The 26361-nt window shown below is 37.4% G+C and overlaps 1 protein-coding gene across 29 annotated transcripts in view; it reads left to right on the top strand.

The window, feature by feature from the left end:
* The window catches only part of TFDP1 (transcription factor Dp-1), a 50535-nt gene extending 24439 nt beyond the window's left edge, over window positions 1–26096 (top strand). For 11 of the 29 annotated variants that reach the window (XM_068926150.1, XM_068926189.1, XM_068926216.1 and 8 more), the window contains exons 4-12: window positions 6817–6923; window positions 12108–12229; window positions 13442–13607; window positions 13794–13940; window positions 17608–17676; window positions 19419–19570; window positions 20389–20555; window positions 21153–21234; window positions 24779–26096. In XM_068926150.1, coding sequence (XP_068782251.1) covers window positions 6817–6923; window positions 12108–12229; window positions 13442–13607; window positions 13794–13940; window positions 17608–17676; window positions 19419–19570; window positions 20389–20555; window positions 21153–21234; window positions 24779–24926 — 1160 coding nt within the window. In that variant the 3' untranslated portion in view covers window positions 24927–26096. The remainder of the gene's footprint in view (window positions 1–6816; window positions 6924–12107; window positions 12230–13441; window positions 13608–13793; window positions 13941–17607; window positions 17677–19418; window positions 19571–20388; window positions 20556–21152; window positions 21235–24778) is intronic. The other 18 variants (XM_068926242.1, XM_068926286.1, XM_068926318.1 and 15 more) reach the window with 2 other exon arrangements.
* The last annotated feature ends 265 nt before the right edge of the window (window positions 26097–26361 follow it).

The following is a 26361-nucleotide window of genomic DNA, read 5'->3' as shown; positions in this document are numbered from 1 at the left end:
TTCTTTTGCTACCTTTTGTCCAGTAATAGTTGCCTCGCTTTTATTTGTTGGAGGACTTTCCTCGACTTACCTGATTGTGTCCCGATTAGCTTCCATCACCAGCTTTCTGTAGCTCTGAAATTCTCACTTTGTGCATTATTTCCTGTGTATCAGTATAGCTGATATTCTGGGCTCTGCTTTACTGCTGTCCAAAACGGGATTCATTCTCATCGGTGTCTCGGCTTCGGAGACTTCATGCAGTTCAGAGATAGATGTGCAGATTTGGACCTTATATTCCTCCACTCTCCAGGGAGCGTTTGGATTTCACTGGTTAGAATCCGCAAAGGCACATATTAGCTTTTATTTTTATGAACTAGAGACTGCCATGCTGAATAATGAACCTCAAGGTTTTCCGCAGAAGATATCTTCCTTATCCTTAAATCTGTATGATGAGCTTCCATTAGATCTCTCCTATATTTAAAAACTTGTGTTTTTTTTAATTGGATTTCTGTTGCTTGGCAACACGTCAAGGAAGAGATCCTATAGCCTGCTCATTGGGCAATTTTCATTAAAGCCCTGGAGTTAGCTGTGGAAATTTCCATGTTAGCAGAGAGCGGGCGCCTGAAACTTTCAAGTGCATGGGGTAATAGAACAGTGCTTCTGATTAATGGAAGAAACTCACCTCTACTCACCTTGCTTCCTTTTTATATTTCTTTCATTTTGGAAATAAATGTATTGCCTTGAACAGAGCCGAAGAAAGAGAGAGGATGCGTCTATAAACTTCCAGTTCTGAGTGTTTTCACACTCTGCGTTTTCTTTCTGGTTCCAGGAGATACAGATGCTTTGCTCTTGTTTCACTAGTGAGGAAGGTCCTATTTATAACGTGTTGAGCTTTCAGCTACCTCTGTGTGCTATCCAAATGCAACTTCCTGAAGTAGGATACTGGCAAATAATAATTAGCTGAAAATGGTTTGAAGACGAGTAGAGGCCGTGACTGAAAATCAGAATCTAATACGCGGTCTCTCAAAACACTGTAGTACTATCTGTAGTAAGGCCCATGACTTGCAGAGACCCTGAGAGAAATCTATAATTTAATATCCCAGAGCTTTTCAATTGGAAGAAGAATCTCTGCAAAAATTAGAGCGACTCGAGCTACTTTACATTCCCAGAAGAGACCCTGGTCACTTTTTGATCCCAAACTTGTGATTTTTCAGACAGTTCTATAAACAGACCAGAAGAGGGGGGAGCACACGACACTGTGGAAAGCAGGGCAGATTCTGCAGTCAATGACTTGTTTGCTTTCATTACTTAGTCTTTTCATTTACTCTAAGCAGTTGATTTGGTGGAAGAGTTTGGAGCCAGATTTAGCCTTGTCTGTATTTGCTTTACAAAATGGTGACAGTAAAGAAATTTCCTTAGTTATACTGATGTAGAATTCCCCCTTCCTCCTGCTATTGCTTTAGTCACTCCTCACCCAAAAGAAGAAAAAAATCCATTTGAATCAGAAGCAGTACAGATAGTCAAGCTTCTTATAAATTCTGTTCCTGTTAATATTTTTGTAATTCCCCAAATAAAAGGGATGTAATGTACTAAATGGCAGCTGGCCTTCTCAAAAGCGGCAATCCGAATGGAATCTCCAGCTTCAGTGTCACTTCCTTGTGTTTATAAAATTGGTATTTCTCATTAATTTATCTTGTTCACGGAAAGTCTCACTGGTCTCCCACAGGAGGCCTGTTAGGCTTTTCAAATCGCATTCTCTTAACTGAGTTGTACCAGGTAATTGATAGTAATGGTATCTGTCTGAGGGCATGTCATGTATGATTTGTATGGAGACTAGCCTAATAAGATTGCTGCCTTCAAGTTGCTTAGCTAGCCTCAAGACAGATTTCATCTGCTGTGTAAAAACCATGTATTTCAAAGCTTTTTAAATCAAGACAAAAGTTGTACAGTTCATAAGAGCATTTTTAAGTAGTTGTGTTACAAATTGTCATTTGTGAGATTAATTTTCTTTAGACCTTTCTTAAAATAACCCTTTGCTCACCTCCTAGCCTTCAGTCATGTAGAGCGTTTACTTACAAACTAGTCTTCTGGACGGAGTGTAGTTGAGATTATTGCAAGAGATGGTAGGAATTATTTTGTGTTGTGTTCTGAAAAACCAGTCTATTTCTCAAGATTTAGTTTGTTGGAGACAACATTATCAGGAAACTGACTTGTTTTTCAGTTGACTGCTGAGTGTTGCCTCACTCCTATTGCGCGCTCTTTCACAAGTACAGAACGCGTGCAGGTAGATTGCATCAGCAGATGGCGCAACACCTAGAATGGGTGGGTTTTCCCTTGGTAAGTCAAGGAGTGCCTCAGCCTAACCTCTTTGATATGAAACACCAAGTAAAGGGTCGCTGCTGCTATTTTGTGAACTGGAGCAGTCAGCTTTTGGAAAGATCTGTTGCTTGCAGGGGATGCACCTTTCTTTAATGTTGGATTTGCTGTGTCGCCTTTGTTTTATGGGATGTCAAATTATTTAACAAATTATTTAAAATAATGTTCATATTTGGCTGTGTCACCAGTCTGTTTTGTTGCTAAAATTCTGCAAGGGATTATTTCTTTGTGGCCAAATTCTTGGGTTTGTTTTCATGTGCAAGCCAAGGTCCAGACCGAGAATCCTCTGCTAAATGCCAACAGTAGCCAAAGGGGACTAGTTTACCATGTTTCTCCGTGGAAAGAGCACTTGTAGCAGTTTGTAGATAGATCAGTACAAGTTTTGTGCTGCTGCTTTTGCTGTTTGAATTTTACACAGCATTGCTCCTTGAGCTCCTCTGCATCATTATCTTCTGTTTGGAGGCATTATGGAATTTTGTGTTAACTAAGTTCTATTTTCTGTGAGGTTTAATGATTGCAAATGAGTTACTAAAAGAAGTCATCCAAACTGTCGAGATGGAGAATTTAAATAGTAGTTATGTCCTTTGGAATAATTTTTGTGTGCGTTTTACCTGGCCCTTTCGCACTCTTTTTGAAGTCTCTAGTCCTTTAGAAGAAGGAAGGAAAAAAGGTGGCAGGAAATAGCTGTGTTAGTATGTATTTGTTTTGAGAAGGCAGAAAGGTTTGTGCCAGGGAGCTGTCTGCAAACTTCTGCTTTTAATTTTCACATGCTACATATGCACACCATCTCTTGGGCACCAAGTATAGTGTTATTTGGATTGCAATAATTGCTGTAAGTGTAAGTAACAATAATTGACAAATGAATAGTAAAATTCCTTTGAGAAAATGAGCTGTCATTGACTTACAAAGCTGAGTTAATAAACTTATTTCTGCTGGTATCCTTAAAAAAGACTATGAAACTAGAGCGTTATTAGCCTCATTGATGAAAGTACTGTTGCGTAGTAGAAAAAAGTTTGCAAGTCAGGTAATTGAGAAGGTAGTAAGATTCACTTGGGAAGGACAAGTTGAAAATTTACTTTTAAGAACTCCATTTTTTTAATTAGTGTAGTAATAATGTTCTTGAGCAAGTATGCTTTTCTGTTTGGTAGATTCTCTCCTGTGGGATGACTTTGATTTTTGGTTAGAACTGAACTGTGTGCTGTTGTTCCAAATACACTTAATTGTCTTGTAAATCGGTTTGTACTGTAGAAAGAAACATACCATATCATTTCTGTATAGAGCCAGGCTGGTTCAGCAGCATGCATTAACTCAGGCAGAGCACCACAGAAAAATCAGTGTATTTCTTTAGGGACCTTTAATTGTCAGTAGTGGTTTGAGAGCTTCAATGCAATTAAAAACTGTGAAGCAGCATAATGTGTGCTCTTCCCTTCATACAGATGTTTTCCTTGCAAGATAACTATTTATATTAATAGAATTATGTGAATAATGTAAGGAAACTGGAGGCCATCTGGTCCAGCCTTCTGATCAGAGCAGGGACTTCATCTCTTTGGATTTTTTTATGTATATAAAATTCTCCAGGGAACCTCCTGGAGTACCTCTCGCAGTGCTTCATAATTCTCCTTGTGAATTTTTTCCCTTGTAACTAGCTGAAATGTCCTGTGCAGCAGCTTGTGACTGCTGTCTCTTTTGCTGTGCCCTCTGTCATCTCTTTAACTCCCCATTTGGTAGCTACAGACAGTGATTAAAGCCCTCCCCTCCCATATGCCCCTCGCTGCACCTTAGCCTCCTTTTCTCCGGGCTGAAACACACCGAATTCCCTCAGCTTCTCCTTATACCTCATGTGCTCCAGTACCCTACCTGACTTTGTGGTTTTCTGCTGGATTCTCTCCTGTTTTTCAGTACCTGTCTTGCCTGAACACAGTTGCTGAACACAGTAATCCACGTGCAGCTGCAGGATTGCTGCAATAGAGGGGAATAATCACTTCCTTTGGCCTTCTGGCTATGCTTTTCCAAATCCAGCCCAATACGATGTTAAGTCTTTATCACTATAGGGGTGTATTCCTTGTGTTCAACTTGTCCACCAGGACCCTCAGATCTTTTTCTGCAGAGCACCTTCCTAACCACTTGGCACCTGGCTTGTGCTATTGCCTGGAGCTGCTCTGTCCCAGGTGCAAGATTTTGCATTTGTCTTTGTTGACTGCGTAAAAAGTTTCTAAGGAGTAACACAATAGCATAAGAAATAACTTTTATTTTTAAGCCTGTCTTACGAACAAAGCCTGCCACTGCATCCGTCGAGTTATTAGATGACCAAGATGCTTAGAGTCTCATGACAAGGCTATTCTTTATGAGGTTGTCTTAGAGTGCAGTGTAGCTATAAGGAGGAGTTTTAGGACAAACTGATGAAATGCGTAATGAGAAATCAGCTTGGCCAGAAACCTGTGAATTCTAAAAGGACCTAGCAATGATACTTTGGTGCTACTTACTCAGTATGTGTATAGTTCAGATCGGCCTTGGTAGCAGAAGGATAGGAAGTGACATATCTTGTGCCAGTTTTTAAAGGATTCTGATAACTGCAGATCAGTAGGTCTGACTTCTTTTGGGCAAATTAGTTGAAAGCATAAAGGACAGAATGAGTAGACATGTGGTAATGGGAGGAATTAACCTGCTTTTTTTAGAGGGAGGGGAAAAGAGAAGTTGTGTCTTTTCAAAGTCATGCTCTGAAAGAGTCAACAGTGTATGGATAAGGGTTATCTAATCAAGGCGATGTCCTTGGATATCTAAAAAAAACATTTATCAAGGTCCTTAATCAGACTTTTAAAGAAACTAAGGTGTCATAGAATGGGAGGGAAAGTCCTCCCATGGATTAATAATTGGTGAAAACCAAACCAAGTATAACGAGGACCCAAAGTGAGCTATTGCGACTCAGGAAAGAGATCTTGAAGTCATTGTAGATTATGTTATAACAGCATGATATTGCTGTTTGAACAAGCAAATTACATTTTAAGAATTATTTAGAAAGGATCAGGGAATAAAATAGAGAAGGTGCTATGGAGTTATACAGTAACATATGGCATTCCATTGTTAGGAATAATGTGCGCGTCGCTGTCCCCTTCAAAAAGAAATCTCAAAAAGTAGCAGAACGAGAAAGCATACAGGCAACAAGAACTATCATAGATGTAGAAAAGTTCTGTGAAATAAGAGATCAAATAGATGAAGAATCTTAATCTTGGAAAGGAGAGGCAACTCTTACTAACATCCTATACAAATTTGTGTGAAGCTGTCAGTTTGTCGTAGAGTACTACTAATGGTAGCTAGGAAGTGCTATTGGAAAGCAAGGGTTTTTTTGAACTCAGTCCCTTAGCTTCTCAAACAAGATTTGAGTTGCTCCCTGCGTTTTGTGGACTACCTGAACGCATAAGAGGATCCGTAAGGGTCAAAGACTGATTCAGGCCCTTCCTGATATAACTGTTGTAAAAACATTTAATTGTTGTCTCCGTGTTGGGCAGTGGGAGGAAGAAACGAAGAGGAATAGGCCATGCCTCCTGGCTCTCTTGGTCTATTTATAAAAGGTCTGAGGGAAGGAGCCACCAAAACTCTGAACTGATACTTCCAGATGACAGGTGTTGCAGCAAAATTATTGCCTCCAGTATTTTAAGACTTGTTTGAGCTGTTATTCTTTTTCTGTCTTTTTAGTAGTCAGTCCTTGTTGTCATTTTTTAACCCCAACCTGGAGCACTACATCACAAAGGATACTTGGCTTGATATTTGTGGTGTTGAATTTTTGCTTTATGTAGCTTAAGGCTTGCTTATGCATCAGTGATGGTTGTGATATTGCGCTACTGCCTCGTGAACAGGAAGAGAGCGGCTTTCTGTGCTAGGCTGGCTTACTGTGATGCCTGTATGTTACTCAAGTACTGGGTTCCTGTAGACTTTTGTCCTTTAAACACCTGCCTTTAGCTGGGAGGAAATCCTTAGGAGGAAGAGGAAAGTTGGGAATATACTCTCAGAAAGCCCAGTGCTAACCAGATTTCGTATTTATTTCTTACAGACCAACATGCCATAGAGGGGTCTGTCTTATTGGCCTTGGGGATGTTTTTCAGCTGGTGCGGGACAAGGTTTTAGGTGCTCAGGAAGGAAGAGGGGAATGCGCCTTCTAACAGATACCCGTTGACTCTACTCCTGAGCTTTGAGAGAGAAATCGGAACATAGGGGATTAAAACATGTTTATACTAGATCATGGAGTTTTAAGTTTACACAGAAGGAGGTTTGGGAGAATATATTACAAATCTTAACGTCTCCCTTGGTTCAAATGCATAGCTATTACCTTTATATTGACTTTATATGCAGTTCAGAACTAGGCTTTATTACTATGCATTGATAGTGTTTGCAGAACTGGAATTACTAAGCTACACACTGTACAACGTGGTTGACCTGTAGCTTTCTGTTTGTGTGTGTTTTTAGGGGTTGTTTCTCTGGTGGCTGTTCATCCTTCTACAGTAAATACGCTTGGAAAACAGCTCCTGCCAAAAACATTCGGACAGTCTAATGTCAACATTGCACAACAAGTGGTAAGGAGATTTTGCATTTTTGTTATTGCTTGTCCTGTTGCTTACACTGTAAATCTTGAGTTGTATCTTGATGTTCAGTATCCTTTGTCGTGCACAGATTGGCTATATTTCTAATTTTTAAATGACGTGCTAGAACAAATGTTTTGGTAATGCTCTTTTGGGGAAAGAAATATAAAGATAACTGTCAAATCAAAATGAGGATATCTGAGTTTTCAAGCAGCTTTGTCCTTTGTTAATCTTGCTGCTTCACATCAGTGGCTCTTCCAGATTCTGCTTTGATTTGACACCAGTGAGATGCTGGAGCTGTTCTGAGAATTGGGAAACTAGGGAGTAGAGTGGGACCCTCTAGTTTCTGCTTTGAAACTTGGCATAGGGAGGTGTAAATGAAGCCCATTGCTGTGAATTTATTGAGATTGACGGTAGGTGGAGTAAAATTGGAAACTTTTTGAATTGAAAATTTAAAAACTTTCTGGATCCGCGTTTTTACGACTTAATTGAAATATCTTCTGCTTAAAAAGTTACTGTGAGCTTGGAGAGTTGCATGAAATGAGTAAATTCAAAGAATCTAATAATATAATAGATAATCTACAGATTGTGAGAGAAGTAATCAAAATTACAGTGATCAAAATTAAAATCTGTTCATCTAGAATAAGCTGATTTCATTTCATCCCCTTCTGGAAAGCAACTGTAATGCTTAAACATTAAAAAAAAATCTAGTATGTTGTGTATTTGGGTTTCCTCTCAATATGAAAGCACGGTTTCCTATCTGCCTTTCCCAATTCTAAGCTCTAAGGAGTGTTTTATAACAGAGAGGCTGCCTAATCGCTAGACTGTGTGGCTTTAACTGTATAGAAATTATGAAAATCATTACCCCTCTGCCATAGGCAGTATATCTGTATAACTGCCTCTTAAGTATACTGGTAAACTGATACTGTGCTTTCGGGTAGGGTGGGGAGGGGGAACCAGTGTCAAGCCTCCGCCTGCACTCTGCCCCTGCCTCCGCTCTACCCAACATATTCTTAGTTGAACTGCAGATCCATTATCACCCTGTAAACTATGTTTTAGGTTTTGAGCTTCACATAATTTGAGGAGTCCCATCTGCCACACCGTAGATTATTGCCTAATGAAGTGTCTCTATAATTGCATATTATTCACTGTGCTGTATTTCCTGGAATTAACTACTTTGAGCAGCTTGGAGGTTAGACTATAGTAAAATGAATTTGGCTGACTGAAATTGCTTCTCTAGTCAGAGGCATTTCTGTCAATAGATTTGCAAAGAAGGAAACTTAGAGTTGTTAAGGCATTGTTTTAGCTTAATTTAAATTCCGTAAGCAGCAGTGGGAGGAGGATGTTTTTGTTTTTGATCATAGGCCATAATTGCACAGAGGGTCCCTTTTGGGCATTATGGTGAGGCTGTGTGCATACTTAAGTTTAATGTTGAAATTGAAATACTATTTCTGATAACTTACAAAATCTTTTCTTGAAGTACCAAAAATTAGGGGATGATATTGAAATGACAAATTATCTGATGCCTTTTTTAACTTTCAGTGGGTTAAAAAAAAAAAAAAAGTCATGCTTTCTATCACATGTCTAAATTGACAAATTCTCATCTGTGTTATCATGAACAATTTTACTGGGTAACGTTATTAAAAATCTTGGTTCTGAAAGAATAATTACTGTTAATGGAATCTTTGTTGGTATAGTTACCATGGGAATTGTGTATGTAATCATCAGTTCTTCAGCGCTTTTAAGTCTTATTCTGAACTTTTTCAGCAATAAGTTTTTTAATGACAAAAAGGGGCCATATCTGAGCATGTTTATATTGACTATTATCAGTACAAGTCTAGGTGCTTAGCTGTATGTCACTGAAGAAGAGACGTTGTTTTTATGTGTGAATAGAGAAATTTTGGACAAGTTTCTGCTGACTTCATAATTCTGAAGGATAGCAAGAACTGTAAAAAATTACGTCTAGAACCCTGAAAGCTAAGAGGAGGTTAGTTTTCTGCCAGCGAGCAAAATCTACTTGGGGAACAGGGTTGATGAGTTGTCTCTGTGACCCTGTTTAACCTTGTAAGTCAACTATATTGACTAAGTCTTGCTGTTCCACTATATTGAACTTACTTACTCATGCTTAAGGAGATGAACTGTAATCTGGTTCTCTACTTAAAAGCTGGAACCTTTGGCGAAACAGCAGAGATTTGTCTCTACTTTTACAGCTCTTCCTCCCCTTACTCTTCCCCCTCCCCCCCCCAAAGCCACCGTCCGTTTTCCCTAAAACTATCTTAATTTCATCCATATCCTTTCATATATTAGGATATTTCCAGTGACTTGCGTAACTCTTAAAATATTCTTCTCATATAAACATTCCAGAATACAGTTTGTTTATAATCTTGTGAGTAAAAGTTCAGGGTATTAATATTTCTATTAAAAAAGTTATTGTGGAGTTGCAGTTCATGTCCTTGAAATAACTGGAAGAAAAAGCTTGATGAACGTGCTTGGGAACACTGTATATAATGCGAATATTAGGAAATGATGTTTTGGATTAACATGTGCAAATTTTAAATCTTTGTGGCAGTTGTGCTTTAAAAGCTACTTAGATGTATCTTTCAGCAAAGCAAGACAATTACCGAATCTTTTTCGGTGTTGTAACTGTGAAAGTATTTAGTTCTCTGTTAAAAGTGTTACACCGGATAAGTGTATTTTGTTCATAAGTTTGTATTTCCATTCTGTTGAAAAATAGTGTGAAGTTTTAACATGTTTGCTCACTAAACAGTCTTTTCAGTGTATAAGAGGAATATTAGACTTTTAAGGGTGGTACTTGTATTTCTCTATTGTATGTCTACATCTGAGATATGTAAAGTTTGCACAATACATGAACTTAAATCTGAGATGTACCCGTTATGTAAACGTCTGCTTTCTTAAGCTGTAAGATAAGAGCATATAATTCTGGCTAGTTTGAAGACGTTCTATGAATTAGAATGTGAACACTGAGCAGGTTTTAAATGTATTAGACAGACTTCACTTTTCCACTTCAGAAATGAGCCTTTGCGTTTGTGCATCCTTGTACTCCTTGCTACTGCTGAATGTTTCAAAACGCTGCTGAGCGCAGGAGATGCCTGGGGTATGCCACTGCTGAAGCGTGCAGTCTTTCCCCAGCTGTGCAATTCCACTCCCTCTGCTGTACTGGCTTGGCCTCTCATGTCCCTCCCTGCACAATCATACAAATGCTAGACTTGAAACCAGGGAGGTGGTAGAGCTGTTCTGAGAATCAGAAAACTAGGGAATAGACTGGGACCTTTTAATTTTAGCATCTGCAAAATGTTAAAATCATTTCTTCTAGTCCTCTGTAACTGCATCCTGGGGAATAAAAAGTGGCTAACAACATTCCTCTCTTCTCTCTGTTGTCAGTCGAATAGCACGCTGGTGCTGCTAGTCTTCTTCACAGACTTCCAAGATGTTTGGATACTTTTTCTTCCTGCTATCAGTAAAGCGGTTGTGGACTGAGTCAGAGATGCATATCTGCAGGAATTTCGGTCATCTAAAGGCAAAAAATGAAGCAGTGGGGTTAGACATCTAGAATATGCCTGGAAGGTGTTTGTTCTAATTCTTCTCAAAAACGTTCTGTTAGCAATGGTCTAACATTAGAGGTAAAAATAGCGAAAGTTTTTGTCTGTAGGTGGCAGAGAACTGTCAATAGCGGAACTTCTAGTGTTTTTTCAGAGGAAGAAAGTGAGCTGGTTCGTATAGGTCTTATGCCTGTTCTGCGTCCCCCACCCTCATGCTATTTCCTATAATAATAAGTTTTGTTTTTGAAAAGTAGTAGAAGAGACTGACTTTCCCCAGCAATTAGAAACATTTTGAGTATGGAAGGGAGCTACTGAACAGGGAAAGGACCTAATATTTTCCAGCTGTTAGAAGTTGATACAATAGACTCTCTGAGTAGCTAACATACAAAATAAAGGGACAGCATTTGGGAGGAAATGCAGCTGTGTTTGTCCTTCTAGGCAGGTGAAATCACTGACATCTGATAGTCTTACCCTCTACATCTAAAGGTTGTTCCAATAGCAGCTCATCTTAACTTTCACACATAAAACGTTTCATTATCGGGGTTTGAAATTTTCTATTTCACTTTGTATTGAGACTAAATTATTGAAGCTGGTGTGGGGAAGAAATGTAAGATTTTGCTGGTGAGGGATAACGTGGCTGCAGGAAAACATAGGAGGTTTGCAGGTGGTTTTGAGTTCAGATTCGTTTGAGGTTTGTTTCACATACCTGGTGTCAGGGATGCAAACTGTTGCCCCTACTGGTAGAAAAACGTACCCAAGAGGAATAGGCATATCCCTCTACAAAATGAGCAGCTGTGCATTATCATTTTGTGTTCTGAACTATATATATGTTCTCTAGAAAGTTACATTTACAGAGATAAAAACCAGCATCTGCAGAAGTGGGAGTTCTGCTTCAGCTGGGTTTCGCAGATGAGAGAGCGTGGTTCTGTGTGCGAATAAATGTTTGTATGATTACTTATTATCAAATCGGCAGAACTGCATACCTATAAGCTGGAGCACTGTGATTAGCCAAGTCGGTGCTCTTAGCATGTTCAAAATAAAAAGTTTTTGTCTAAAGTGGTCTAAAACCAAAATGCGCAGCAAGTGAGAAAGTTGGCTCTTACTTTTCCTCACCTTTGATATGCTTGTATTTTGTTTTTGGTCCTGTAGTGAGAAGGACTGACTACAAGAGAGATTTTGGCCCTTCTTGCAATAACTCTGCTTTTTTTCCATACTTCTACTAACTTTCAGATTTCCTTGCTTCATACGTTCTTACTTTTAACCATAACTCATTGCGACTTCTTTACGCATACTCTGCTCAGGCTCTTTGTTTTGCTTTGGTCTTACCTAAGTTACTGTCAAACAGTGTTAAGAAATCCGGAAAGCAAGTAAAGCTCATTTAGGAAGAGTAACACGTAAATGCTTATTACCTAGGGAGTACTCTTAAGTCAAGATCTATAGTATGTAGCCTGAAGTGTTTTGTGCCACTGTGGTGTAATTTGAATGTATCTAATAGAAGTAGGTAGAAGTAAAGCATTAGCCATGTCTCAGTAATGCATCGTTTGAATAGTAAGTACAGCATCTGAATAACCTGGGATACTTGCAGTCGTTTTCCAGATAATTTTATTTTTTACTGTAGGTTATTGGTACACCTCAGAGACCTTCAGCGCCAAATACTATCCTGGTGGGAAGTCCACATACACCTAACACGCATTTTGTATCACAGAACCAGACTGCAGATTCTTCGCCTTGGTCTGCTGGGTGAGCAAAATAAAAGTTACAAACGATTAATAAATTGTTTGCATCTCTTGTTCTAAACGTTCACTGTGACAATGTATATACTCTTCAGGTTAGCAGCGTGAAAGATGCGTTCTAGTCACCTTTCCATTAAGAGCACTTGAATGTTAAAGTATTGTGTATTAAAATCGGGCGTAGTCACACAAGATTTATTTGCCATAAAAGCAACTGGCTTATTTTACCTAAAGACTGACAGGTATTCCGACGTTGTTTACATTTAGACAATTTAGCTCCTGAAAGGACACAGGAATTCATCTGACTTAAGTCAGTTTTTAATTTGACATTTCTCTTTTGCTAATGTATTTCCAAGAAAATGCAGTGCATTTCAGACTGCATAAGTGTATCCTGAGGTACCATCTGAAATAAGAATATAGCCCTCGTTAGAAAAAAGTGTTAGGTACAACAAGCGTGTTCTTCCGGTGTCGGTTCTCATGGAAACTTGCTTTTAAGGGTCTGTTGTTAAATGTAGTTTAAGACTGAATATATCATCTGTGTTTCATGATGAATAGATATCTACTTTGAGATTATGAAGCTCTGATCTTTCAAAGTGTCTGAGAAATCAGATATGGAGAAATGAGAGCTTCCATTGGTGGTACTAATTTTGTTGATCTGTGTAATTTGAGGAGAGATTTAAGTATCTTCTTGTTTAGAAGATATGCTGAAAACTTTCTTCTGCTTCTTGCGTCTGCTGTAACTTTGAAGCTTTTACAGCAACTTTGTATGCTGACAGTTCAAACTGGTGTTTCAGTAGTGGTGTAATGTTTAGTCAGTTCAACCAATTTCAGACTTCATCTGTTCAGTCAGTATCAGACTAATATTGAACAATGCTATCTCATTTTCTTATTGTCAAATTAGATGGGCTAAAAAAAAATTACTGCCTGCAATTTACTCGTTGTGTTTTAGCTTTTTCTCTCCCCTGTCCCCTTGTTATAGTCAAGGTTACAGGGTTTTCTGTATTGAGTTCTTCAAGAAATATCCTTATTGTTAACTTCTCTGCTACTGGAGCTAGCACAGTTGCCAAAAAGATGGATTTGTATCGAAGTGTTTCAGCATCAAGCTAATACAATTGCTAGTTATTGTTAATCACAGGAAAGAATGCTGTATTTGAGGGGAAAAAAATGATAAATATTCCAAAGTTCAAATCTTCTTAAAAATATATATTATGCGTATATTTAGGAAGCGGAACAAAAAAGGAGAGAAGAATGGCAAAGGTTTACGTCATTTCTCTATGAAGGTTTGTGAGAAGGTACAAAGAAAAGGAACCACCTCATACAATGAGGTGGCAGACGAGTTGGTTGCAGAATTCAGTACCACTGATAATCACATTTCACCAAATGAATCAGTAAGTATATGGGAGGTCACATGTGAACTGAATGGGGGAAGAGAAATTTCTTTTGAGACTTTTTATTTTCCTACTGCTAAATGAAACAGTTCAGGTGCTACCTGAATTTGCCCCTTTGCTGTAATACATTTATTTTCAAATGTTTTTGTCACAGGTATGTTTTTGATTAATGCACTATGTCTACAGCAGGCTTACGACCAGAAGAATATCAGACGACGCGTCTATGATGCCTTAAATGTCCTTATGGCCATGAACATTATCTCTAAGGAGAAGAAGGAAATCAAATGGATTGGTCTACCTACTAACTCGGCTCAGGAATGTCAGAATTTAGAGGTATGTGTATAGGAAATTCACAGTGACATTATGTTTGAGTAAATGTGGCTTTGGCTTTGTGGCTTTAGTATGTTCTGATCCTATGTGTGCCCATGATCATCTGAGCTAACAAGGTACAATAATTGGATGCGTCTTGACTCTATTTTTTAATATAGAAAACACATCTAAGTTTCCAGGTTATTTAAATATCTTTTGAAGTAATTCTTCTTTCTATGTCGAAAATATAGGTGCTGTGTAATAGAGCTGTAATATATGTGAAATGATTCAGATTCAAAGCTAATAACAATAATTAATGTATAATTCTAACATTGCAATAGTGGTGCTCAAGAGTTAGGAATATTGTTTTTTTCCAGGTTCCATAAAAATGATACTTCTGCAATTTGTCATATGTAGCTGATAGGTGTATTGCATGTGTATCAATACATATTCACATTACTCTTCCTTTGTTGCTGTAGGTCATTTAAGTTTCTGACATTTACCTTGTGTAAAGATGTCAGACTTTTAATGTAAATCTTAGGTGAAGAAAAATGGAAATTTTTTTTTATCCTCAGGCACTCAGGAGGTCCAGCAGCATTTGCCTCTTTTGTTTTTAAGCATCCTGAGTAAGAGCACTGGATTTGTAGGATAAACTTACTGGGATGTACTGAATTCAATTTACCGTATCAGAAGAGAACGAGTCTTTGTATTCATTCTTAATAAGCATAAATTCCCCTTTGCAGAACTGAAAATCAGTGCAGAAAGAAACAGGTTGAAAAAATCATTTTGGAATCTGTCTGTAAAGGGCTTATTCTGCGGCAATTTTTGTTTGATAGTGATAATTGATTTTTCAGTTAGCACTGTAATTGCTATCCAGATGAAGAACATATCTAAGCAATCTGAATGTCCTTTCAATAAGATATTTATGATTTCAAATGGCTTTTGAAAATCTTCAAGGATAGAGACTCCATAGCCTGCAAGTCAAATTTATTCGTTAACTTGAGAGAGTGAGAATTAAAGCATAAGATTTAAGTTGGATATAGAAGGTGAAGTGGCTTAAAGACGTCAGTATTATGTGCTGAACAGAGAACTAGCCAGCTGGAGGAAGTTTAAGAGTTGATTTTTTTTTTTTTTTGGTCCTGTCTCGCCAAGTATGATACTACCAGTAACGATGGAGCAAAAGAAAAGGAGCGTTGCTTAATGTACTGAGTTTGATATTATGACTGACAGTGTCCTAAAGAAAAATAGGATAATATTAGTATGGAAGGAAAAGAAGCGACTTGACGTGTAATAGTGCATAGTTAAAGTTCCTGCATTTAAGGTAGGTACAGTGATGATTTCTGATATCAACATGAAAACCCGTTAATTGGGAGTCACAAGAGGAGGAAAGAGTTCTGTTAACCGCTCAGTAATTGAGTCGCAAATGTTATACAGCCTTGAAAACAACAAAAATCCTAAGATGTGTTGAGTTTACTTGGGGGAATTTCAGGATTCCTCCCGTTTCCCAATATTGCTTCATGAGTACTCTGGTTCACGTTTCTGCAATTTCCATTGAAATTTAAATTACGGTGATATTACCAGACAAGTTTGGTAATAGTTACTTATTTTTTATGAATTTGTGGAAGCTAATATAAAGTTTGTCAAACTGTCAAGTCTAATAAGCTTTCTTGGCTATAGCAGCTGAAATTACTTGGCTTTATCCTTAAACTGTTTAAAAATCATGCTAAATAGTTTATAAGGGAGCACAGGAGTGCAGGGGTTTTTCCCAGTTCTATAAAATTCAGGTATTTTGCGTCTTACATCTTTTGTCATTTTTTTACTCTATGTATAAAGTAGAATATCAGAGATGGTAAAATTTAGCCTGATAGTACAAAAAGATCAGGGGTTGGGGGTGGGGCAGTTAATAAGGCCCGTATCTTGAGGTAATATGGAAACCAGTGTGGTTTACTTGCAGGTGATAGGACAACAACTCAGGTGAGTTGCAGTCAAAGTTCTTGAATGGGGTTATTTGACTTATTTTCCTAAATTTTAAGCATTGGACTTGATCCTAACTTTTTCTACATAAGATGATTTTTTTTGTAGTTTTCACAACCGTACACGCTTTAATTTCTCACTGCAAATGAACAGAAAAGTGCCTTCACGTGGATTTTTAACTTCAATCATTTTATTGTTAATTGCATATTTTAGGGACATAAGAGCAAAGGTTTGTGAATAGGCCAAAGGTCTGTCTAGCCCTGTATGCTCCCTGACAATAGCCGATATGTAGGAAGGAGTATAAGGTTAGAGGAAAGTTAAGAGTGATTCTTGTGGCTTAGGGACAACCTGAGACAGAGACGTAGTCTGCTTCTATTTTATAGTCCTCAAATAATTTTTCTTCCATAAATTTGTATAATTGCTTTTAACATCCACAGCCGTTTGTGGCAGCGAGTTCTTTAGCTGCGTTATGAATTTCTTATGAAATACCTTTTGTTTGTTTTTGCGTCTACTAGATTTAGCTGATACCCTTTGAATCAGAAGTGATAGGACCCAGTCATTCCTTATTCACCTTCTCCACGCTATTTGTGATTTTATAGGTGTCGCCTATGTTCTCCCCTATTATTTTGTTCTCCTTTCTGAAGAGTCCCAATTTATTCATTATTCTCTTGCCTGGAATCTGTTCTGTACCGTTGATCATCCTCGTTGCTCTTTCCTATGATCTCGTTGAAATAGGAACACAAGAGCTACAGCCTTCAAGATGTAAACGCTCTGGATTCATGTGCTGATGTAGTAATAATTTTTGTTTTGCTCTCTATGCCCTGCTTGACTCAGTTTCTTTGGTTGTGATGGAGTACCAGGTTGACATTTTTGTAGATATTGTACGTTAAGATCTCTTCACTGAATGGCAATAGGTAGTTCAGAGCCTGTGACTGCATATGTAAAACTTGCATGAACGGCATTATGTTTTCTCATGCACATCAGTTTATGTTTATCAAAATTAAACTTGATCACCTAATCACCGAATACTGCATGGCACTTCTAGAGTGCTTCGTGGCCAGCCCTCCTCCTCTTACTGTGCGAGATAGTCCAGTGCTGTCAGCAGATTCCATCACCTTGATGTTGATTCCTTTATTCGAACTCTATCTGAATAACAGAGTCTGTATCACAGATCCCTGTGGGAACGTGCTGGTGATGTTCATCCACTGAGAAAGCTGTTTATTCCCTAACATTTTATCGTCTTTCTTTTACGTTATAATTTAGCATATATTTAATACTGTTGGACTTAACCTCTGATCCCATAGCAGCTTTATTTCTTCAAGCCTCTTTGATGATGGATCTTGTTCGTTACCTTTTTGGAAGTATCAGTAGAGTCTGTCAAGTGGATCCTTCTGGTTTATTTGCTCTTTGCCTCCTTCAGAGAATTTGGATAAATCTTTGAAGCATAACTTCTGTTTGCAGAGATACTTTTGTGCCCTCCACAGTATATTGTACTCATTTCGTGATGTGCTAATTCTGTTCTTGATTAAGTTTCCATCAGTGGTACGGATGTGAAGCTTGGTGGATCTCTCGAATCATCTGCAGAACCTTTCTTAATGGTTGACAGCAATACTTCTTACTTCCAATTCACTGATGCTGAGACAGCTTTAGGGGAAAATGTTGATATAAAATGCTGTTTAAAAACAAAGAAACCAAAGAACGTTTTTTCTATCTTAAGGTGGAGAAACAGAGAAGACTTGAAAGAATAAAGCAAAAACAGTCTCAACTGCAAGAACTCATTCTACAGGTACAGTCAAGGTACTCTTGTCTATAGGGCAAGGTAATTTATATCTGTATTCCTGCCGTAGTTTATCCCAATGAGGGATGGAATACTTCTGTTTAAGGTGAAGTGCGGGATAAGGCATATGCAGCTTTAATTTAGCACTATTTACCTGGGACCATGCTGTTGACCATACTGTTAGGGAAGGCAGCAACCTTCTACTGAGTTATGATGTTTTCTTTTGCAGTTACAAGCACGTTTAAACAGGCCTTATGCTGTCAGGGGCTGTAATTGGTACATGACCTCCTGAATTTTATCGTTCAGTTCCCGTATCTGAATGTTTTCCTGTGTTAATCAAAGTCCTTAGATAAAGTTGGATAACTGTGGTGATCTTCTCTCAATGTTCTGTGTTTTGCCTTTCTTGAATGTTGTTGCCTCTGCTGTGTAAGTGGCTTAGCTGGTTGTGAAGCAGTTGTGGAATTGCCACAGACTTCACCTGGAGTACTATGGGAGCATTAGTCTTTTCTCCAAGTCCTTGTGCTGTAATTTGGTAGTTCACCGGAGCACCTCTGTCAGTAGTTGCATTTCCCATGCAGTAGGAATGAAAATCCCAGAGAGGGTGGGGGTGGGGGTGCAAGGCAGTGCTGGAAGAAAGGATAGACAGCTGTGGGACAGCAGTCTCTACCGCTGTGTTATTTATCAACCTCTGTGGCGTCTTTGGATTTTAACTCCTGTTTATTTCATTTGATTCCATGACCAGAAAAATGTCTTGTCTTAGAGTTTGGCTTACTGTACAATTTCAGTGTAACTTTGGTTTTAATATTTAACCTGAGTTTGTAGTTCATACGTTTACTAACCGTTAAAGGATGAACACTGCATTCTCAAAAACAGTGTTGGTAAGAAATACGAGAGTAAAGTCACTAATCTTAGTGACTTAGTTGAGAAATTCAGAAATTTAAATCCTAAATATTAACTATCTTATGGCTTATCATTTCAGCAAAAATACAGTGTTAGTAATTCAACTGTTATTGTGGAGTGCGATAGCCAGCAAGAAATAGTCATCAGAATGGAAGTAGGATGCTGTATCAGGCCTGCTTTTTCCAGGCCTCGTTATCCCTTACCTTAGTCCTAAGGATCCACAGCTATCCTGATGTAGTTATTGGAATATGCATTTTTTCCCTCAGTGAAATATACCTGTGCTGTATTTTTCGATACTATCATTTGTCACCATTCTTGCATCTTAAAAATGCAGGAGTATGCTGAACGTTTTCTGTTCTTCTTTGCATTTCCCTGCTGCAGCCATTACTGAAATACTTTATCTGAGTGATTTTTAGGTTGACAGAGTCTTAAAGATTTGGAAAGAATTCCTAATTGATTTCATCACCAAAAATGTTAATGTTAGACTTTTAGGAACTGTTCTTTTTACTGAAGGAAGTAAAAACAGTCTGTAGTCAAATTTTTTTTTGGACAACCTTGCTGTTGTTGTTTGTGTCTGTCGTTAGAATGTTTTCATAGTCCAGATCTACTTTTATTTCCAAAGAAAGTAAACTAGTTAATTCAAATGTTATGTGCTACTAAGTCGGAAATTCAAAACAGGCCTTTCATCTAAATGCTGATAGAGTGTATATGGAGCCTTTTAAATAACAGTTATTCTAGTTCTGTTGCAGTTTATTCAGAGAGACCTTATATGTGCACTTTTTAATAAGAGGAAAAACAAACTGGGAATTTTTGCTAAATTCATCCTTTCATGTCATTATTACTTTTTGTAGCAAATTGCCTTTAAGAACCTCGTTCAGCGAAATCGTCAAGCAGAACAGCAAGCAAATCGACCGCCACCTTCTAATTCTGTCATCCATTTGCCATTTATCATTGTGAACACCAGCAAGAAGACAGTGATTGACTGCAGTATTTCAAATGACAAGTGAGTTAACAAAGTTTTATGTCTGCCTTTTGATATAGCTATGAGTTTTATGCCCATACGTGAACTCTTTAGTTCATGTACCTTGTTTTGTTGGAAATGAAATACAAATAAATTTACTTGTCCCTACTGTTGATTGAACACATGCAGTTTAGGTGGTTTAAATCTTGACTTATGCTGAATAGAAAGAGTTTTGTAAAGCTTTTTAGTAAACGGAAATAATTACATTCAGATTTAATAACTTTTTTCAGACTTGTTACCTATCTGGAGATTGTTAGAGGCAAAGCAAGGCAAATCTACTGAAGTTTGATATCATACTTTACCATTGTTATCCTATGGCTTCAGTATGATGAAGTGCAGGCAGCAGACTTGAAAATGGATTTTGCTTTTGGAACTGCTGTTCTCTGCCTTTTGTTCAAAAATCTAGGTTTTTCATCTGTTAAATAAAAGCTGAGTGAATGTAGCAGTGATATCTACGTATGCTATTAGCTTGCTGCTTAAAAAAAGTTTAGGCAGTAGGCAGCCATCTCTTCCCAACAGGAGGAGAGGAATGGGACTCGGGATGAAAAATTTATTGAAAATACAGAATATTTCGCTAAATCTCCATTTCTGTTAAACTTGTTAATGATGTATACAGTATGTATCATTTTAATTTTAGCCATGCATTGTTACCAAATACACAAAGCTTGTAATTTTTGATTGCTTAAGGTGATGTGTCACTAACTCCAAGTATTTATACATTTTTGCGATTCATGCAATTAAAAATGTGTGGGAAAGATGGTGAACGGAGTTCAAGCTAATTGAAACACTTTTCTCTCTAGGTTTGAATATCTATTTAATTTTGACAATACTTTTGAAATTCATGATGATATTGAAGTCCTAAAACGAATGGGCATGGCGTGTGGGCTAGAATCTGGAAACTGTTCAGCAGAGGACCTAAAAATTGCAAGGAGTTTGGTTCCTAAAGCTCTGGAACCATATGTGACAGGTTAGTTACTCTAAGAAGAATTCTTTCATTTTCCTCTTTAGTATGGGACTTGAGGGAAAAACATGAACATATTTAAAATCGGTTAATTTCCACTAGTTGGAGGTGTAAATTTATGACAAGTTCTCAAGTGTATATGCTTTTTGGAGTACCTGAAGGGAGCAAATAACATAGACACTCATAGGGGATGGCCTTTTGCTGTTCACAAAACCACTTGTTTTGCATTGCACCACGTCAGTAGATCTTTTCCGTGTGTAATTTTTTAAGGGCAGTATTTACAGTTGAGGCACCTGCAAGGGGAAAACATAGCAGGTGGAAATGTGGTCATGGCTTCGTTTTATAGTGTTTATCATTTTCAGTATATAAGAAGGCTGAAGGTTTCTCACTTGCTCACTTTCAAAATACATTAAAAACACTTTGAATTTTGCTATTACACTAGCTTCTTATTTTTTAATTGCGCTACTTTGGATATAGAACTTTAGTATGTTGTTTTGGTTCAAATGCCCCTTTTCTGTACTTTAAACAGATGAAGTATTTCTACTGTAAATTAGATGAGCTTGTTTTGAAGTACTGTTGAAGTACATGTTGTTTGTTTTACAGAAATGGCTCAGGGATCAATCAGCAGCGTATATGTCACGTCTTCATCAGGTTCCACATCAAATGGCACCAGATTTTCAGCCAGGTGAGATGAAATTATAAATTAACTTTAAAATCTGTGAGCACCAAAGCAACTTAACCAGCGATAAAGTACTTTGTGAAATTAGTTCTATTTCTGCGTGTTGAAGGTTATTCTGAGAAACGTTGCTTTTACTTGGTTAGTGGTCTTACCAACGCTCATACCTCTTGGGAAGTAACTGGACGTCTCCTGTCAAGTAATGAAGTCACCTTCTGCTTTGTGTATTACAGTGATAAGTTTGAGTTGGACAAAATGTGTCATGAGAAATGTTTCGAAAAGATTAGGAAAAAAATTGATTAGACTGGTATTAATCTTTGAATGTGCTGTTTAATTTTGAGTTTGTGACAAGAAAACAAAATAATTTCCTGAAGATGTAATCTAGGCAAGATTCTCACTTGGTCGTTAGCCCCTAGCTTAAAACAAAGTTTTTGATTGGGTTTTTAGACAGCATCAGAAGCTGGTAGAACCATAAGCTATAACTTGTATTCAACTTTTCTGAGTTAAATCTCTCTCAGGCCATCTCTGAGCTTAACTGTTAGTTTTCCCTTGCTATATAAGGCACTTTTTCCTTATGTAGTCACTACTCGCTTGCTTTTTGCTGTTGCATTAATCAGAAGGATGCCCTTGTGAGCTCTGCTTTTGGTGTAAAATGAATCAAAAATATCATTGAAACATTCAGCGTTATTTACAAATATTCAAATGGAGCAAGCCGGTTAGCTGAAGCACTTATCTGCAAAAGTATGTTTTCTACCTGTTGTTTTTGTTGTGTCCAGAAACGTAGATTGCCTTCTCTGAAAGGCCAAATTTCTGTCATGCATTTCACACAACTAACCGAATCTGGGCGATTTTAGAATAAGGAGGAGAGGGCAAGTGCTACTTTGGCTCTTTCCGTAACAATGACTGTCCTGCATCAGAATCACTGTCAGGCCTCTTTTCTCGTTTAGTTGGGAAATGGCTATATTGTTGCAATTCCTACGTTAAGGAACTCTTTTTTTTTTTTTTTTTTTTTTTTTTTTAGGATATTTCTTAAGCCATTTGTGCTTAAATGCAAAAATCCTGCCTTGATGGGATATATTTAGACAGGGAAATACAGCTTTATTCTTTTTCTCTGAAGATACTCTTCTGGCCTCTTTCACCCATCTGCCTTTCCTCAGAGTTAGAAGGAGGTCCTTAAAGAGACAGATCTAGTTTAATTTTGAAATGTAATTGCATTAGCCTTTTGAAGTATTTAACTTCCCAAAAAACCCCATAATGTTGATGATGGGCTTATCTTCTTTTGCTCTGCATTCAAGTCAGGAAATAACTTGCAAAGGAAGCAGTTAAGCTCAGCAATGTGCAGGACTACTGATGGTGGGTAGGGCAGCTTGTGCTTCTGTCCACTCCTACTGTCCAGAAGGGTGTGGGGAGTTCTGCCTGTCTTGTGCTAGAGAGCTGAAGCTCAGGACTGAGAATACTGCCAGAACGTCTTCACAGAAGCAGAAGCATTATCCCTTTTCACTTGTGAGTTTTCACTGAAGTTTTTTGGTTTGGGTTTTTTTTTTTTTGGTGTGATAGTGAACATGGTGTCAATGAAAAAGAACCTATAGATTGTTAAGGCTTCTAAATTTTAATTAGGTCACTACTAGCCAGAGGCTGATAGAAAACTAGAGGGTGTGAGAAACACCAGAACTCTTCCCACTTCTGTTTTTTAGGAAGTTGGAAAAGGGGAGGTTTAAATTATATTTAATTAAACAACATATGTAAATGTAAATACTCACGGAAGTAGGAAACTACAGAATGCAAAACAGTTCTGGTGCCAGAAAATTGCTGCCAAAGCAAATAAGATAAAGGCTATAAATTTATTTAGCAGGCTCTCCAAAACTGAATTTTAGGGCTTTCTTCATGAGGTGTTGAGCTGCTACCGGTGTCTTCATCCCAGTTTTGCCTCTTTGTCTTACTAGGATGCTTAAGTTTGAAATCCATTTTCAAATATTTTTATCACAAAGAAAGGAGATTGAGAGTTTTGGTTTTGAACTTTCAAAGTTCACAGAAAAAAATCATCTTCATTTTTTTTTTTCTTTGTTTTTAAAACTGTTTCTACAGATTAACTTAATTATGGAGAATCTCTTCATAAGTCATCTGGCTGCAAACAGATACTATCTTAGCATCCTCCCTTTGAGTACATGTGCAAAACAACAGAAACTCTTGCAAATGTCTTACTGGATACGTTTTCCTTGTGAACTTCCAGAGCGTGCCTCTCTGCACCCCCATCCTGCCAAATTAAAACTTTAAATGTAGGCTCTGTCCAAGAAGTTTCCTTACCTGCTGCTATTAACTTTGAAACCCTGGAAGACTGGGGAGCATGCTGTTACACGGGAGTGAAAAGAGGAGAAAGGATGAGCTTAGTTAATGATAGTCTGGTTAGTTTGACATCAGTTCCAGATGAAGTAAAAGGGAAAAACAAAACAATCCACAGGTTTAATTCATTTGGAATGGAAGAACAGGAGTATGACTAATGTTACTGAAAGGTAGTTTCGTACTGTGTAGTGGCAGACTTTCAGACCTTTAAATTAGCTCCACACAACACTGTACATGATTGATCATATATGTTAAATAGACTAAAAATTGACTAGCAAACACATTTTTGAAAACAGTTTTTAATGACGAATATCTGTCAAATTGGAGATACTTCTTTTGTGATTCTGCAGGAATTTATTTACACTTATAGCAAATATTTTTAGGAAAATATGTTATCAAGAATTTTTAAGTACGAATGTTAAAAGTATTGATCAAGTGAGCAATAATACAAACATTGGCAAAATAGTAAGTAACGATGGAAGCAGGAATGGTCTGGGTCTATTAAAACACTTCTTGATGCAGTTAATTCATCTAGGAAGAAGAAATGCAGGCTGTACCTACAGTATGCGTGTATATTTGAGGGAAAAGAGGGAACACATTCAAATGTGGAAGCGAATACGCTCTATATCCATTTACTGCTCTTACAGAGGGAAAATATGGGATACTAAAGACGTTTTTTTTAATTTAGAAAAGATGAGCGTAATGAGAACAAAACAATTTTGGGTTAAAGATACAGTGCTGCACGTAGCAAGGATGGCTCACCTTGTAATAACAAGGAATTAACCAGGAGAAGCTGTGAATTCTTCATTTTTCCAAGTATTTGAATCAAGAATAATGCTTTTTAAAATACATGATTCACTTCTGTTGCACCGAACACTCGCAGCACAAGTCATCTTTGCTTGATGCCCTCTGACCTTAGATAGCTATATATCCTCAACACTACGCGTGATTTGGATGAAATAGGGAAAGCAGACTTCTAAAAACACTTGTAAAAGGGTTTCATCATTATGCTAAAGGTAGAAGCATGAAAAGAACCCTTCTGGGATTACATCAACTATTTCAGCTTCTAGAGATATGTTAAAGACAGGAATTTATAAAATAGCAGTGATGGATTTATTAAAGGAAGGGAGTTGATACCTGGTTATATTTAAGAGCGCACGCAGTAAATGGGAAAAATCATTACACAATGCCAACGTTCTTTTTTTTTTTTCAGCGACTTTTCCAACGGTGGAGATGGGATGTTGGCTACAAGTTCCAATGGATCTCAGTACAGTGGCTCTAGAGTTGAAACACCAGTTTCTTACGTGGGGGATGACGATGATGACGACGACGATTTTAATGAAAATGATGATGACGACTGATGCCCTTTGCTTGTAGACTATTTTTTGTTAAAATTCAGCAAGCTTCAGGAATAAATTGTTCTAGGGAGAAACCTCTCAAATTACTTTGCCCCATCCCTCAAGGAAAATATTGGTAAGCAGTTCTGAATTTAGAAATTGCACCTCTGATAAGCAAACAAGGATTGTTTTATGTAGGATATTTTTAAATGTGGTGTGGATGTGTGTTTTTGATACCAGTGTGTTAATGCAGAGCCTTTATTTACTCTTGTTTTAGGGTTTTTTGTTTTGTTTTGTTTTTTTACTTGAAGGAAAATGCATTTTGCCCCAAATGTTCTTGCTAAGTTTGCTAAAGAAAATGTAGACACATCATTGAGAAATAAAATGCTGTCCTTCTGTGGAAAATGAATACACTGAATGGCAATTTATTTGGAGTGTATTTTGATTATACCACTTTTTGAGGGATAGTGAGCTAATGTAGTAGTGTTTTCTGTTAATCATGCAGTGTCCAAAGAACCAAACAAAAAAGATAGGTCCTACTTTTTTACATGTTAAATTCCAGAAATGTTGTTGTGAACTTATTTTCCCTTAAATTATAACTAACATTGTGTTTCCATCAAGTTTATATACTTTTCACTGTATGTTGGGACATATGAATTACAAAGTTTTTGGCAAATGTTTACTGCCAGCTGGTGCAGCTATATAAGATGTCTTGAAGGTTTGGAATGATTTATTGCTTATGGTAAAATTTGCCTGATTTCTTACAGGCAGACTTTGGAAACTTTTTATTATATAGTTGTTTACATACTTATAAGTCTATCATATAAAGACATGTACTGAAACAAATGTTTGTATTTGTTTCATAAGCATCTTCCTGTAATCTATTATAAAGTTGAAATTAAATATAGAGAATGTTTTAAGTTTTTTAACTCAAAATTTGTCAATCATTTTTAATAGTTCATTTTTATAAGAGGAATTTCAGGGCAGGTGGTAGTCTTTTTAAATTTATTCACAAACAATTAACTGCACAAATACTGTCAGCTGCCTATTCTAAGACAGTAGTCTTTTTACTGAAACACAAATAAACTTTTCTGTAATATTTTATGGAATATAAAGAGACTATAATTGTTTGACTTGTTTAACCTTGGCACTGTTAGTTTTTATTAATAAAACGCGCATGGGCATTTTTAACAAGCTCTGTGGTTTTTCTAATTTTAGGATTATTTTAGAACATTCTCTTCCTCTCCTCCCAAGGCCTAGAATTAACTGTCTTCAGTACACTGTGTCTGCACTGTAGAGGTCCCAGCTTCTGTGCTGTGATTTAATAATCTGTCCTTCTTCTGGTATCTGATGATGAAAAGACTGTATCATACACTATATACCTGTTTCTTCCATGTCTTATTTCAATCCTATTACTCCTCAAAGTGCCAGGCCAATCTTACTGCTCCAGTCCAGCTTC

The sequence above is a fragment of the Struthio camelus genome, chromosome 1 (genome assembly GCF_040807025.1).
Source record: "Struthio camelus isolate bStrCam1 chromosome 1, bStrCam1.hap1, whole genome shotgun sequence".
Taxonomy (NCBI): domain Eukaryota; kingdom Metazoa; phylum Chordata; class Aves; order Struthioniformes; family Struthionidae; genus Struthio; species Struthio camelus.
The sequence above is the reverse complement of the archived record's forward strand: the minus strand, read 5'-3'. Positions and strand labels throughout refer to the sequence as shown.